The sequence below is a fragment of the Aquarana catesbeiana genome, linkage group LG02 (assembly GCF_042186555.1).
Source record: "Aquarana catesbeiana isolate 2022-GZ linkage group LG02, ASM4218655v1, whole genome shotgun sequence".
Lineage (NCBI taxonomy): Eukaryota > Metazoa > Chordata > Amphibia > Anura > Ranidae > Aquarana > Aquarana catesbeiana.
The window spans coordinates 748,061,787-748,077,863 of NC_133325.1; the positions used below are offsets into that span (position 1 = coordinate 748,061,787).

A 16,077-nucleotide genomic window follows, 5' to 3' on the forward strand; every position below is an offset into this window, starting at 1 on the left:
AGACTTCTAAGGGTCTTGTCCATCTCCTGACTCTTAGTTTTCAACAGAACAAGTATCCCCAGTGGATGATTTCCCCTCTATTCCTGTTGTGATGACAACTAAAGATTTTACTTTTTTGATCAAACTCAATCTCAGTGACAAGGCTCACCAGGAAAGAATGAGAGAGAATGAATCTTCCTTAGTAAGGGGACACACAGCAAAAAAAAAAACTTGATATGGGTTCTAACCCTTCCCTAAACGATCCAAAACTAAAAACAAAAGTTTTGGGTTTAGATACACTTTAAAATGCATTTCTTTAGAGATACATATATTGGCTATCCCTGACAATCTCACGCTCAAAATGCTAGTTGCCTGGCTGGCATACTAACTTTCTGACTTACAGCGGAGTTCCAGCCTGGGGAAAAAAAAAAAAAGTCAGCAGCTACAAATACTGTTTTATTTTAAGAACACTTACCTGTCCAGGGAGCCTGTAATGTCGGCACCCTAAGCTGATCCATACATCAGCTTCGGATGCAGGCGCCGGCAATGCAAGTAAGGGAAACCGGCAGTGAAGCCTTAAGGCTTTTGTTTGAGAATTAGTTCTATTTTTGCCTGGAACTCCACTTTAAAAACACAGGGGAATCAAAGAAAAGTCAGACCTCTTTATCTGCATACTTTTGTGTTAGTGACTTCATATATTGAAAGCCGTTTTACCTAAAACAAAATAAAAATAAATCAGCACAATGGACCTCAATTACCCTCAGTGAGATGTGTCCCTTGTGCTGTTATGTCCCCCTTTTGCCAAAATCTTCCAACTTTGATGTCCCCACCACCACCACAAGGTAATAGAACAAAGGGGAAATGAAAAGCACTCATCAAGAGTGCCCAACTATGCCACCCCCTTGTGCTCCATTCATAGATGCCATCACTACAGCTTCCATGAATTAAACGGTACTTATGAATAGAGGAAGGGCAGATGATTGATAGGTTCACCCCTCTATTTACAGACCCTGTTACATTCATAGAAGCTGTAGTAACAGATTCAATAATTGGAGGAGGGGGTTCAAAGGATGGACATAGTTGGGCATTCTTGATGAGTGCCCGTCATATCCCCCTAGTTCTTTTAACCCCACCCCACCCACCTTTTGGAAGATTCCAAAGGGTGGGTGGGCATTAGAGGAGGAATATTTTGCCAAAAGGAAAACACAGCAGCACAAGGGACACATCTCACTGAAGATAAGTGGTCCTTGTGCTGATTTAGTATTTTTTTAAATTTTTGATAAACTAAACCTTTACGTAAAAGGGTCAGTATGACAACCAAGGAACTAGCATTTGCGGAATGAGAAGTCAGCACTGAGAGCTGGGAAAAGTTTCCTTTAACGCGCATAATAACAGGTTGAAGTTTATAGATAGTTTTAATTACATAAAATAAACAAAACACAATTAAAACCAATTACAATCACTTTGGGTCCTACTAAGAATATAAATTATGTAAATGACTATACTGCTACTCCCAATTCCAAACATATATTAATATTATATTAATACATGGTTCCAATTAAAGCCTACCACTACCTATTTTATGTATATCCCCATGTCACATCAATATAACATATAATATTTATATGTTGCATGGGGATAATAGGCAAAAATGGTGGTTTGCTTTAATTAAGAGAATATATTCATTTATTATTCATATCAGTTTGTGGTTAGGGAGTAACAAGAGCATCATATACATAATTTATATATATTCTCAGTGTGGTGGGAAAAGTTATTATCTCTGCTGCCTGTGTTTACCCACTGCCATCAAAAAACAATCTGTGTGGTTGTGGGATGCACAAGAGCAACAACTGGAATGAGTCCTCTGATCACGGGGTTCAAGGGAACCTTTCTGAATACAGGTATAGGAGTAGAGTTTGCGGACTTGTTTTTTGAAGCTGCAGGCTCTGGAACGGCCATCCTGACAATAAAGTTGCAATTTGCTCTGAGTCAGGTCATTAAAGGCCAATTAAGGTCTCACGCCTTTTCTTTCTTTTTATATTCCTTTATCGCCATATTTATTGCCCTGATTTTAGCTTGGGAATGGCCAGTCTAAAGCTGGCACAACGCGGCACAGTACACAATACAGTGTATTCCTGCTGAAACAACCCAACAAACGATCTGAAAATCAAAACAGCCGGGTGGAAAATTCTTGGCCGAACAGTCACTGCAGCCACTTTTGGGGTATTCTGAGAATAGAATTAGAATACAATAGCTGGAAGGGTTGATTCATCCATTTTGTTTAGCATGGTGGGAGAATCTGTTGATTATTCTTGTTTAGGTTGTGAGACTGAACAAGAAAAATCTCACACCTATATGTGGCTAGTCTTAGTAGAAAACATTTGTGCCCCGGTCACCAAGCGCAGTCCTCTATCAAGGCATAGAGGAGTGATGGCCACAACCGTCATCACAAGTGACCTTATATAAACCTGTAGCGATGGGGAAGGGAGTGGATGTGTCTGGCCAGGTTAATTGGATGACAAATGATCTGGCCAGACTTGGGCAAACTCTAAGGCTAGCCATAGATGGAGCAAATTTTTTTCCTGCAACGTCTTTCAGTGTTGACAGGTGAATCCCCCCCACTAAGCCATTGTGTTCTCCCAGCAGGGATGGCTTCCCCTGAATCCCCGTTGGGAGAACACAATGGTTTGGCGGGAGAGATTCCCCTGTCAACACTGAAAGTGGTCGCAGGAAAGAAATTCACTGACAGTGATTAATGCCAGCAGCTATACCAGCTGCTAGCGAAAATCACATGTAATTGATCGATCAACTTGGGTACATTCAGTCTGCCTATACATGGTTCAAATCTCTGCCAGTTTCTGCTGAGCCGTCCAGGATTCAAATGGTCCATGGCCAGCTTAAAACCTATCAAGCTACTCATATTTAATTCATTATTTTAGACACTCTGCACAACTGCTATAACAGGAAATTGAAGCTACGATCAAATAGAGGTTGTTACTATAATGTCTATCTGAGAGCATAATCAATTCTGGGACTCCAATTGAGTTTTAAAGTGGTTCTAAAGTCAGAAGTTTTTTTTTCCTATTTTTTTTTCCTATTTTAATGCATTCTATGCTTTAGGATAAAAAACCTTCAGTGTGCAGCAGCCTCCCTCAGCCCCCCTAATAGTTACCTGAGACCCTTTTTCGATCCAGTGATGTTACACGAGAACCTCGGTTGCGGGGGCTCTCCCTCCTGGTTGGCTGAGACACAGCAGCAGGCACCATTGGCTCCCGCTGCTGTCAATCAAAGTCAGTAAACCAATGAGGAGAGAAGGGGACAGGGCCTAGCCGCGGCTCCATGTCTGAATGGATATGCTGAGCTGTGCCCCCATAGCACTCAACACGAGGATGGGGCCTGGAGCGCCAGCGAGGGACCCCAGAAGAGGGGGATCTGGGCTGCTCTGTGCAAAACCAGTGCACAGGGCAGTTAAGTATGACATTCAGAACCACGGTAATAAAAGCTCTCATATTATGATCCTGACAGTTTCCCTTGAATACTTAAAGCTGGCAGTGCTGCAAAACTGGTTGCTGAATCTTACAACATTCACAGGTTGGGCTTCCAGTTATGGAACACTGTGCTGGGGATTTGCTAAGCATTTTGAGGACATTTTTAATCCATTCTGCTCTTGGTATTGTGTGTAGCAGTTAAAGTGATATTAAACCCCAAACCAAAAAATATTATATTGCAGCTTACCAATCCTTAGATGTGGTGGCTGCATTTTTTAGGCTTTTTTTTCCCTTTACGTTCACTTGGTGATCTGGCCAGTAAGACACAGCTAAAGTCATTTAGCTGTGTATAATCTGAGATTCAGCTACTGAGCTCTGTAAACTCCACACTTTATTCAGCTAAGCTATTATAGTCGTATTAAAGGCAAAATAAAAATGACATACTGTATATGAAACAGACTGTCAGTAGCATTAAAGCGGTAGTAAACTGCTGGGTGACTTTTTTTTTTCTGACATGCAAGGTAAAGCCATGATGTACTAGTATGTGATATGTGAAACTTACCAGAAAACTAATCCTTCTAGCGATGCACTGTCACTGGAGGAGGCAGCTTCCATCTTCACTCGCCTTCCTTCCAGGTCCGCGGACTCCGGCTGTGTGACTGGCCGCAACCACGATGACGTCACTCCCGTGCATGCACGGGGGAGCTGCCGGTTACGGCACAGGAGTCTGTAGGAAAGACCTGGACGACCGTTTCTTCAGAGCGCATGCGCCAATGATGTCATCGGCTGCATATACAGTAAATATCTCCTAAATGGTTCACTTATTATAGGCTTACCTGTGGGTACAAGTCAGAGATGGGAGTTTACTCCCACTTTAACAAAGCAGTCTTTGATTTTCTGAGTCCCCCCTGTAACATACTTGTTGATCCTGCTGTTATTTTTCAACTTCCTTTGAAGCCCAACTTCGGGCAAAAAAAAAAGTTTTCCATGCAGTCGGGCTGTGCTCGCACTGCACGGGTCAGCTGCTCATTTTGTCTAGGGGTGAGGAGAAAGCTTATACTCACCTAATCCTTCATTCCACCGGAAAACAGTGCTCCCCCATGTTCCAGCATGTGGTCTGTTCCTGGTCTATGGAGCCTGTTGTGCTTGATGACACCAGGAACAATCCACAGTTCAAGCTGGGGTGGGGGGGTGGCCGAACCGATCTTGTTCTGGGAGGTTTGGAGGTTTAGGTAAGTAAATCTCCTTTCTCCTCTTCCCTAGACAAAAATGGGCAGTTAACCTGTGCAGGCACAGACCCACTGCATGGGAAAACTTTTTTTACATTTAAGCACAAGCTGACCCACAAAACATTGGGTCCGTATATCTGGTGAGTGATAGTGTGTACAGGGGTGTGGAGGAGCACGAAGATTCACACCACCTATTATTTCATGCATGATTGGAGCACTATTGATGTGTATCACTTAGCACAAAAGTGAGCGTTCCCATATTGGCGTATGAATCTGAAGCCCTTAAAGGGGTTGTAAAGTCAGAAGTTTTTTTTTATCTTAATGCGTTCAATGCATTAAAATGAAAAGCCTTCTGTGTGCAGCAGTTGCCCCAGCACTCCCTAATACTTACCTGAGCCCCATCTCTGTCCAGCAATATCCACGAGTGACTCGGCTGAGACACAGCAGAGGTGCCATTGGCTCCCGCTGCTGTCAATCAAAGTCAGATAGCCAATCGGGAGATGGAGAGGGCGTGGCCGAACTGAGGCTCCGTGTCTGAATGGACACAGGGAGCTGTGACTCGGCTCGTGTGCCCCCCTAGCAAGCTGCTTGTTGTGGGGGCACGCAACAGGAGCGAGGGGCCAGGAGAGCCGAAGAGGGACCCGAAAGAGGAGGATCCAGGCTGCTCTGTGCAAATCCATTGTATAGAGGAGGATAGTATAACATGTTTGTTATTTTTATGAAAAAAAAAAAAAAAAAAAAAACAGTGCAAACACTTCCACATTCAATCTGAATAAACATTTCAGCTAGTTAACCGGGGATAGCAGGAAATTATTAAAAAGAAAGATTACTGGTAATTACGCACAACTCATTTTTCAAGTTTAATATTATTTTAACGATTGTATATATGGAATACATGGAACTCTGTATCAATTTTTTGCCTCCATATTTTCTTTAATACAATAAGCATGTGCTGAGGACAGTAAGCAATAGCAAAGAAACTTTGGAGGTAGAAAATCAAATCACGGCTTGAATTGTAACTATTATAAATGAGAATATTCAAAGTTTCATTAGCACGGCCTGTAAAGTGTAGCGAGAGCTGAGAGAACGTCGATTACCATGAATGTTAATAGGAAAGTGCCTTACCTTGCGATGACAAACAAGACACAACTGACTCCCAGGCAGGCGAGGAGCACGTACATCCAGATATCAGGGGAGAGGGGGTTGAGGAAGGAGAAAACTCCAGGATTGGTACCGTTTGGTTTCCGGTATAGAATGCTGATACCCAGAGTCATGAAGGGTTTGGAGAAATCTATGACTTTTTCTCTAACGTAGGTGATGGTCAGGGGGGCGACAGCCAAATCTGCTTTCTGCAAATAGAGAGAGTTGGTTTTCTTATTGATTAGCAGTATTTAAAATGAAAATAAACTCTCTCAATCAAATATTTTAATATTATAATTATTATAATGCTGCTAGCATTAGTAAATACATAGGAAGGTATATTTTATTTACTTGTTTTAAACTTCTTTTTTCTTTCTTTTTTTTTTTTTACTTTTCTTCAGTTACTTCCTGGTTTCTGTCCTAGGCTAAAATTATGTCATACATCCCAGGAGTCTTCAGAATGGGAGGGAGGGGTTTTCTCAGCTAAACACACCCTCCTGCCTGCATGCTTAAAGGGGTTGTAAAGGTAAACATTTTTTCACCTTAATGCATTCTATGCATTAAGGTGAAAAAACTTTTGACAATACCGCCGCCCCCAGCCCCCCCCGTTTTACTTACCTGACGCCTCGAAAGTCAGCTTCTTGTTCCCGACATCTATTCCTCCGCTCACCCTGGCCGCTGATTGGCTACAGTGGATGGATTGGAAGCAGCGCAGCCATTGGCTCGCGCTGCTGTCAATCACATCCAATGACGCGGCGCGCTGGGGGGCGGGGCCGAGTGATACAGTGAGCGGCTATAGCTCGCATTAAGGTGGTTAATGCTTGCGGGGAGGAGCTGAAACAGCCGCCGAGGGACCCCAGAAGACCAGGTTCGGGGCCACTCTGTGCAGAACGAGCTGCACAGTGAAGGTAAGTATAACATGTTTGTTATTTTTAAAAAAAAAAAATTTTACCTTTACAACCCCTTTAAGCTAAGGGTAGATAGATTCCAGGAGGTAAATGCTACATGAATCATCTACCTTTAGTCAAGATGGCCACAGCTAGAAATGCTAGGGGGGGGGGGGGGGGGGGTCTTCAAACTGATTTCCCAACAAAGATAATGAAGAAAAAAAAAGAAATGCGTTTTCAGTTTTTGGTGCTTACACTTAAGTTCCACTGTAACCAACATAATGTTTAATACCTAAGTGTAGATGGACAAGTATTGAGCTTTCAGGTACATGTAATCAGGATTTTTTTTTCTCAGTGAAAAGGTGCAGGAACTCACCTCCTCCCCTAGGTTACGCCTGTCTCCGCCACACACCTCCTAGCACTGCCCCCTTTAGAGAACAGGTAACCAAATATAATTTCGGGTGCTATACAAGTAATTTGTATGGGATTTGTTAATAAAAAGCAATGTAGTAAAATGCACAGAACATTTGAAATATCCAGCACTTACAAAAGTAAGCTCAGAGGCAGTTCCAGACGATTTCAACAGGCCCATATTCAGCAAAGAGACATCCCCATATCCAGGAATAGACATCCCCATATACAGGAAGAGACATCTCCATATCCAGCAGACAGGCCCATATCCAGCAAGAGACATCCCCATTTTGAGCAAAGAGACAGGCCCATATCCAGCAAGAGACATGCCTCATATCCAGCAAAGAGATAGGCCTGTATCCAGCAAAGGGACATCCCCGTCCAGCAAAGACAGCCCAGTCCAGCAAAGAGACAGCCCAGTGCATCAAAGAGACAGCCCAGTCCAACAAAGAGACATCCCCATTTAGCAAAGAGACATCCCTGTCCAGCAAGGACAGCCCAGTCCAGCAAAGAGACAGCCCAATCCATCAAAAAGATAGCCCAGTCCATCAAAAAGATAGCCCAGTCCATCAAAGAGACAGCCCAGTGCATCAAAGACATATCCCAGTCCAACAAAGAGACAACCGAGTTCAGCAAAGAGACAGCCCAGTCCAGCAAAGAGACAGCCCAGTCCAGCAAAGAGACAGCCCAGTGCATCAAAGACAGCCCAACCCAGCAAAGACAACCCAATCCAGCAAAGAGACAGCCCAGTGCATCAAAGAGACATCCCCGTCCAGCAAAGAGACAGCCTAGTCCAGCAAAGACAGCCCATTCCAGCAAAGAGACAGCCCAATGCATCAAAAAGACAGCCCAGTGCATCAAAAAGACAGCCCAGTGCATCAAGGAGACAGCCCAATCCAACAAAGGGACAGCCCAGTCCAGCAAAGAGACAGCCCAGTCCAGCAAAGACACAGCCCAGTGCATCAAAGAGACAGCCCAGTGCATCAAAGAGACAGTCTCAGCAGGCATAGCAAAGACCCATTAAGCAGCATTGTCGCAAGAGTATAAAAAATTGTCTCCACAGCACACAACAGTTACAAGAGGCTGAGGAGGAGGACAAGCTACCTACCCAGAAAATCCAATGATCATCATACATGGCCACACCAGACTTAGCTCTCACACAGCAAGTTGACTGGCACCAAAACAAGCTTCCAGTTGGTCTGCATCAAGAGGCGGAGTGGAGTGCAGATCACTCTGCCTTCTGCTCTCTCGGGCTGCAGCTGTTTGACCCTCCGCGGCCGCACTGCTTTGTTACAGGCAGCAAGCTACACAGTAAAGGACACAGGGAGTGCTCTGGCGGAGGTGCCGGCACAGCGTCCGGCATGTTCCACAAAAAAAAAAGCCCTGCATGTGATGATCCTGAGTTGCCCTGGCCTTCTTCTGACATGCTTCTAAACTACATTCCAATTAGCTTGTGCAGGGAGCAAAGCAGTTCTGAATTAAATTAATGCCACTATACACAAGCCCTTAGAGAGATTTTGAATCCCACAATGCAAGCAATCAATGGTGGAATTTCTGTATCCAACTATCTGAATGGTAAAGCTGAATTCTAGGTATGGATATTTTTTCATAGTTACTAGCTTGGACCAATGTAAGTATGCATGTGTCATGCAGTGATCCTCACTGTCCTCTGGATCTGGTGCCAAGCAGCTGCCCTGCTGTATAGTAACCATGGGGAGTCACTTGCCCGGCATGGGCACCATTCTGAGAACACTTTCTATTTTCTCAATGATTGTACAGCATTCTATGATTGGGCGAGGGGGAGAGGCTGGGCAGTAATGTCACAATCTCTATTTCGTCCAATCAGAGAACACCTTATATTCATTAAGAAAACTTCAAGGTAATCTCTGAATGGCACCTGTGATGAGCAAACTACCCTCTATGTCACGGGTACAGGACCTGGTAGACAGCGAGGATCATTGTAGCAGCAGCGTCTAATATCGTGTTTCCCCGAAAATAAGCCTGGGTTTTATATACATTTTGGCAACAAAAAACACAGTAGGGCTTATTTGCAGGGTAGGTCTTATCATGTAATGTGCTGTCTTCTCTCCCCCTCTCCCTCCCTGCCTGTCAGGAATCCCCAAGGAAACAGAGTAAAAGTGATTGTAAAATCCTAGAATCCACTGTATTACAGTATTATATAATGTAATCTAATTGCGCCAAATACCTTCTTATAGCGCCACTCCGCGCTTCCGTGACCCACCGGAGCTCTCTTCCCTACTCTGAGCACTGCAGAGGGGGTGCCGAGATCCCCCGCTGACAGCTGGCAGAAGAGGAGGAGAGCAGCGGGAGGTCAGCTGAGCGCCGATCGACGCTGTATCAAAGGTATTTGGCACAATTAGATTATAGAAACATACACCGTTTATACTATATAATACTGTAAAAGTGGATTCTAGGATTTTACAGCCACTTTAAACTAGGGCTTATTTTCGGGGTAGGGCTTATATTGCAGCCTTTCCCAAAAATCACAGTAGGTCTTATTTTCAGGGTGGGTTTTTCGGGGAAACACGATACTGATGATTCTTTGCATCCACAAGGATCAGTCAGGTATGGAATAAACTAGACCAATGTAATTATGTAAAAATATCCAAAACTGGAATTCAACTTTTGCATAAGACTTGTCAAGGTCCTAAGATGTGTTGGAGGAACATTATAGTTAGTAAATTGGACCTACAGGTGCTGAATAAGGCTACCATCAATAGATAAGGTTACTTTAGTATGTTTTATGTCAAGCCAGCTGTACATAAAGTATATCTAAACAACAAAAAGAGAATATATTATAGCATACAAGTCTATAGATATGATGGCAGCATTAGTTTTCTTTTTTTTTTAAACGCTTAGTAAAAGGCTTCTGCAAATACAGAAAAATACCTGCTGATCTTGTTAAAAATCTTATGTCCTTGTTACTTCCTGTGGACTGAACTAAAGTCTAACAATATGTTATTAACTTTCCCAGCTATAGTACTTTTTGTGAGCTATAAAGCAACATCCCTTCATATAATGGAAATAAGGAGAGGGTTTGTAGTCCAAGTTATAAAAGTGTCTTAGGGTGACAGTTCCTCTATAGATTCAGTGGATTGAGTTAGCATCATCACTTTAGAAAAGTGTAACTTTTGCAGCATCATCAGGTGAAAATAAAGGAAAAAGAAGCTTAAAAAAAAATGAATGCAGCCACCACATCTAAGCACTGGTAAGCTGCACTAAACTACATTTTTATTGTAAGGTTTAGCTACACCTTATGGGAGAAGTTCACCCACAACTGTAACATTGGAATGAATTTTACATTTTAGGCCCCATTCACACCCCAGCATTTTGTAGCTCGAAGCTCCAAAATTCTGGAGGAGAAAAAAATCTATCATTCACTATGGAGTTGGTTCATATCTCCACTGCAAGTCGACTGAAGCTTTTTTTGTAGCTCGAATTGGGCAGATTAGTGCATTTTAAGTGTTTTTTATGTTCCATAGACATGCATGGAAACGCTTGATTTGAGCGGTTTTGGGTATTTTAGTGCATTTTGTCTTGTGGTTTTGATAATTTTTCTACTGAAATCTTTAATAAATAAATTAAAATAAATAATAATAAATAAATAAATAATAAAACAAATAAAGATAAAATAATAACAATAAAATAAATAAAGAATTAATAAAAAACCTTAACCCTGATCCTTAACCCTAATATTAAACCCTAATCCTAACACACAACCCCTAATCTAACCCCTAACCCTAATATTAACACATAACCCTAATCCTAAACCCTAATATTAACTCCTAGCCATAACCATAACCTAACAAAACAAACAAATAAATAAATAAACAAAAAGTAAATAAATACATAGCTGAATAATAATAATAATAATCAAAAAACCCTAACCCTAAACTAACTCCTTACAAAAAAAAGTAAAAACATTAATAAAGAATAATAATAATAAATAAAATGAAAAAGCTCAAAAACAGCAGCAAATTAAACAGATTATGTTTTCTCTATTGACTAATTAGAAAACGCCAAAGCTCAAAAACACTGCTTCCCGACCAGCCGCCTCAGTTAGTCGGGATAGCACGCGCACCTGCTGCACAGCGGGGGTGCCGATGCTCGTGGCCGATGGTCGCGATGACCGCTAGCCACCAGTGATCGTGAGCAGGAGACACAGAACAGGGACAAGTGTATGTAAACACACACTTCCCTGTTCTGTTCAGAGAGGAGTGACAGATCATGTGTTCCTATTAGCTAGGAACCACGATCCGTCACTTGCTCTAGTCAGTCCCCCTTCAGTTAGAATCACCTCCCAGGGAACACAGTTAACCCCATCGATCGCCCCCTAGTGTTAACCCCTTCACTGCCAGTGACATTTTTACAGTAAACTATGCATTTGTATAGCAAAATCCCAAAAATGTGTCAAAATTGTCCAGTGTGTCCGCTATAATGTCGCAGTCACAATAAAAATGTATTTTATTCAATTTTATTACATTTAATTTATTATTTTTACTAGTAATGGCGGCGATCAGCGACTTATAGCGGGACAGTGATATTGCGGTGGATGAAAGCGGTGGACACTAAGTGACACTTTTGACACTTTTTTGGGAACCAGTGACACTAATACTGCGATCAGTGCTAAAAATATGCACTGTCACTTTTCTAACGGCACTGGCTGGGAAGCGGTTAACATCAGGGGTGATCAAAGGGTTCACCGTGTGCCTAGCCTGCGTTTTTGTACAGTGTGGGAGGTGCTTTTACTAGAGGAAGGTATGGATCCATGTTCCTGATTTGCAACACAGGATCCATGCCTTCCCTACTGAGAGAACGGCAATGTGCCCTGTTTACATAGGCAGACTGCCGGTCGGCGGGTGCCTGCAGACATCGAGTCCATGATACCAGCAGATCAGCTCCCACTGTGTACAATCACAGCGGGAGTGGGCCAGATGTGGAGCACATGCGCGCCCCCTACCCAAAAATGTCGGATCACGTACTAGGTACGTGATCCGGCGCAGCAGTACCACCTTGCCACCATATATGTAAGTTATATGGTCGGCAGGAACCCACCGAAAAATGTATTTATTTAGAGATCCAAGCAGTGTAACTTGTAAATTAAATGACTAGAAGAAAAATATTTTATATGAAAAGCATGTACTAGTGCAGTAAATGCACCTAATACAAAATTGTTACAAAAAATATAAACCCTTTTACCCTTCACCAGTTACAAGATGACAACGTTGTCATAAATGCCAAAACACATGTCCGGACCTCAGCTGCTGACACACGTGCCAAATCATTACAGTTCCAACTGCTGAACTGAGTAAAAATTAAGGATAGTCGACCACAAATCTCACCATAGTTATCTCATCTCCAAAGTGACATTGAGATGCCATTAAATGGAGTAATTCCATACAGAGGAGAGGTCAAATATGGCAAACAAAATCATGAATTATTCCCCAAATTTTCCTCCACAGCCTCCAAAAATACAATATTGGTATGGACATTGGCAAATAAACTGGTCATACATCAAATTTTATGAAGTCGCATAATATAGGTTCACTTTAAGATTAGGGGTTAGGTCATGTAGAGAGAGGTTTTGTTTTTTATACTCTTTTTAGCACCCAAAATCACATGCCAAAAACCACCAGAGCCAAAATCGAACACATCAAGATTAAATCAGCTATTGTAGCACTAGTAGTACAGGAATAGTGTCAGTCACACAACAAATACATAATGATTGCTGATGCTGCTTACGTGATCGATGAGTTCTCTGACCATTCCATTCCACTCTCCTTTGTCATTCTGTGCCCCATATTTCCCATCTACTACCAGCCTGACTTCATATATAAAGCCCAAAATGGTGGAGAGTTCTTTCAGCAAATCCAGGCAGTAGCCCTCAAATCTGTCATTTCCATACAGTGGCTTGTCTGACTTCCTATACATTACGTATGGGTCCTCCTAAAACAAAGAAAAAGTAATAATTTGCATCATCAAAGACATTAAATCACAGTGTACAATCCTACAGTGGAAGAAGTGGCTTATTGGTTAAAGAGCATCTATACCCTGAAAGGTATACAGGTACTTCAGGTACGTGACGGATCACCTGTTGGGTTAAAAACAGCAGACCACCGAAACCCCCGGTACCGTGAGACACCTCAATGAACACGTGAAACAAGAAATGAGTTCAAAAGATGTCTGCCTTAATTAGGTTCGTATACAGCTTATATATAGGTTCAGCTTACCAATCGAAAGAGGGGAGGGGGGAATGGTTAGTAAATGATATACTTGTATAAAATATATGGTTATACGAGTCAGCAATATATGGAACTTATAATCCTAAAATGGCGAAGCATAACAAAATAGAGTCACAATGATTTGGGCATATTATTACAAACCCAATAACAAAAATGTAATATATTCCAACTTACCAATATTTAGATATTGTAGCTGTATTAGTTTGCGTTTTTTTCCCTTCTTTTTTTTTTTTTTACCTGGTGATCCTGCCAGTTAATGTCATGACAAAGCTCACTGTACTGTATCTACGGAGATGAAACATTGCTACACTAGGACAGGAAGTTTGTCAGGACTACAGAACACCCTGCGCTCTTCTTTATAACATACAGCCCTGGCTAAAAGTTTTGAGAATGACACAAATATAAATTTTCACAAAGTCTGCTGCCTCAGTTTTTATTATGGCAATTTGCATATACTCTAGAATAATATGAAGAGTGATCAGATGAATTGCAATTAATTGCAATTCTTTGCCCTGAAAATGAACTCCCAAAGAAAACATTTCCACTGCATTTGTGAAGAAGGCTTCAGGGCGCCCAAGAAAGTCCAGCAAGCGCCAGGATCATCTCCTACAGCTGATTCAGCTGCGGGATCGGGGCACCACCAGTGCAGAGCTTGCTCAGGAATGCCAGCAGGCAGGTGTGAGTGAATCTTCATGCACAGTGTGGCAAAGACTTTTGGAGGATGGCCTGGTGCCAAGAAGGGCAGAAAAGAAGCCACTTCTCTCCATGAAAAACATCAGGGACAGACTGATATTCTGCAAAAGGTACAGGGATTGGACAGCTAAGGACTGGGGTAAAGTATTTTTTTCTCTGAAGAATCCCCTTTCCCATTGTTTGGGTCATCTGGAAAAAACCTTGTCTGGAGAAGAAAAGGCGAGCGCTACCATCAGTCCTGTGTCATGCCAACAGTAAAGTATCTGAGACCATTCATGTGTGGGGTTGCTTCTCAGCCAAGGGAGTGGGCTCACTCACAATTTTGCCTAAGAACACATCCATGAATAAGGAATGGTACTATAATATCCTCTGAGAGCAACTTCTCCCAACCATCCAAGAACCGTTTGGTGATGAACTATGCCTTTTCCAGCATGATGGAACACCTTGGCATAAGACAAAAGTGATAATTAAGTGGCTTGTGGAACAAAACATCAACATTTTGGGTCCACAGCCAAGAAACTCCCCAAACCTTAATCTCATTGTTGTCAATCCTCAAGAGGTGGGTAAACAAAAAAAACCCCCCATAAATTCTGACAAACTCCAAGCGTTGATTATACAAGAATGGGCTGCCATCAGCCAGGATGTGGCCCAGAAGTTGATTGACAGCATGCCAGGGCGAATTGCAGAGGTCTTGAAAAACAAGGATCAACACTGCAAATATTAATGTAATTGTCAATAAAAGCATTTGACACTTATGAAATGTTTGTAATTATACTTCAGTATACCATAGTAACATCTGACAAAAAAAAATCTAAAAACACTGAAGCAGCAGACTTTGTGAAAAGTAATATTTGTGTCATTCTCAAAACTTTTGGCCATGGCTGTACTGAGTGGTGCTCTTTCATCACCCCGTATTAGTTTACAGAAGTAGCATGGGCAGGAAGATATGGCTGCTAAGGCTGCAATAGGTAAAAATGCAGGGCACATAGCACTGGAGTTCAAGGAGGATCAACAAATATTTTGAGCACTTATCAAACTGATATAACCAAACTTTTAATTGTTTATTGAACAGAACACAAGGGAGCAAAAAGAAGAAGATCATTGTTAGGGTTCACATACACTTTAATACACTTTAAGTTAGCTTTGCAAGGCATATGCTTGGTGTGCAAATCACAAAAGGGGCCTTTTTCCCTCGGAAAAGGGGGTATCTTACCTCTAAATTCATTGTTAGTCAGTTAGAGAAACAGATAAAATCAGACGATGAGGACTTAACTCCTTACAGTGTTCAACCTTCGTGACAAATGGGTGCTCGCTGTGACAACTGTGGAAGGACCACATAAACCACTGTGGAATGATGATACATCACCAGCACTCTGTTGTAGACATATACACTTTTTATTATTGCACTGTCACATCAGTCAAGTAAGCCAACATTTCAAGGCCACTCATGGTCCATTTCTCAAGGGGCCGTAGTTAAATATTAATGTCACTATGTTTCCTTGAGGAAGGGACCCTGCGTGGCCTGAAACCTTGACTTATTTGACTGATGTTACATTGCACAAATAACAAGTGTATATGAGTGCTGGTGACATCTCATCATTCTAAAGTTAACAGCACTTAAAACTGCTAAGAACATAATACAGTGCCTTGAAAAAGTATTGATACCCCTTGAAATTTTCCACATTTTGTCATGTGTGGTGGTGTGGTACCCCACCAGTGTTTGGATGCAGGATTCTCAACCAGGCAGGTTGAGGCACTCCATTTTATTTTGCTTATTTGGGAGGAAACTGGCCTTTCAGTTTCCTCATTGTTTACTAAAGTCCACTTTGGGACCTGGAGCCCGGGGATTTCATATCGATCCGGGTGGGATGAAATCCCCAGTCCTGAGTCCAGGTTTTGAGATCCACCATCATACTGACTGGTCAGGTGTGTGCTGGGCTATTTGTAGACACCTGACCATGGTTCTGGGCTCCACCTTCCCGAGGAG

The 16,077-nt window shown here is 42.2% G+C and overlaps 1 protein-coding gene across 6 annotated transcripts in view; it reads right to left on the minus strand.

Moving 5' to 3' along the window:
* GRIK1 (glutamate ionotropic receptor kainate type subunit 1) overlaps positions 1-16,077 on the minus strand; it is a 652,481-nt gene that overhangs the window by 105,817 nt on the left and 530,587 nt on the right. For all 6 annotated transcript variants that reach the window (XR_012241793.1, XM_073617099.1, XM_073617101.1 and 3 more), the window contains 2 exons: positions 12,898-13,101; positions 5,822-6,045 (listed from right to left, as the gene is read on the minus strand). Coding sequence is in view for 5 of the 6 variants with exons in the window: in XM_073617099.1 (XP_073473200.1) it covers positions 5,822-6,045; positions 12,898-13,101 (428 nt within the window). In the remaining variant the exon portion in view is untranslated. The remainder of the gene's footprint in view (positions 1-5,821; positions 6,046-12,897; positions 13,102-16,077) is intronic.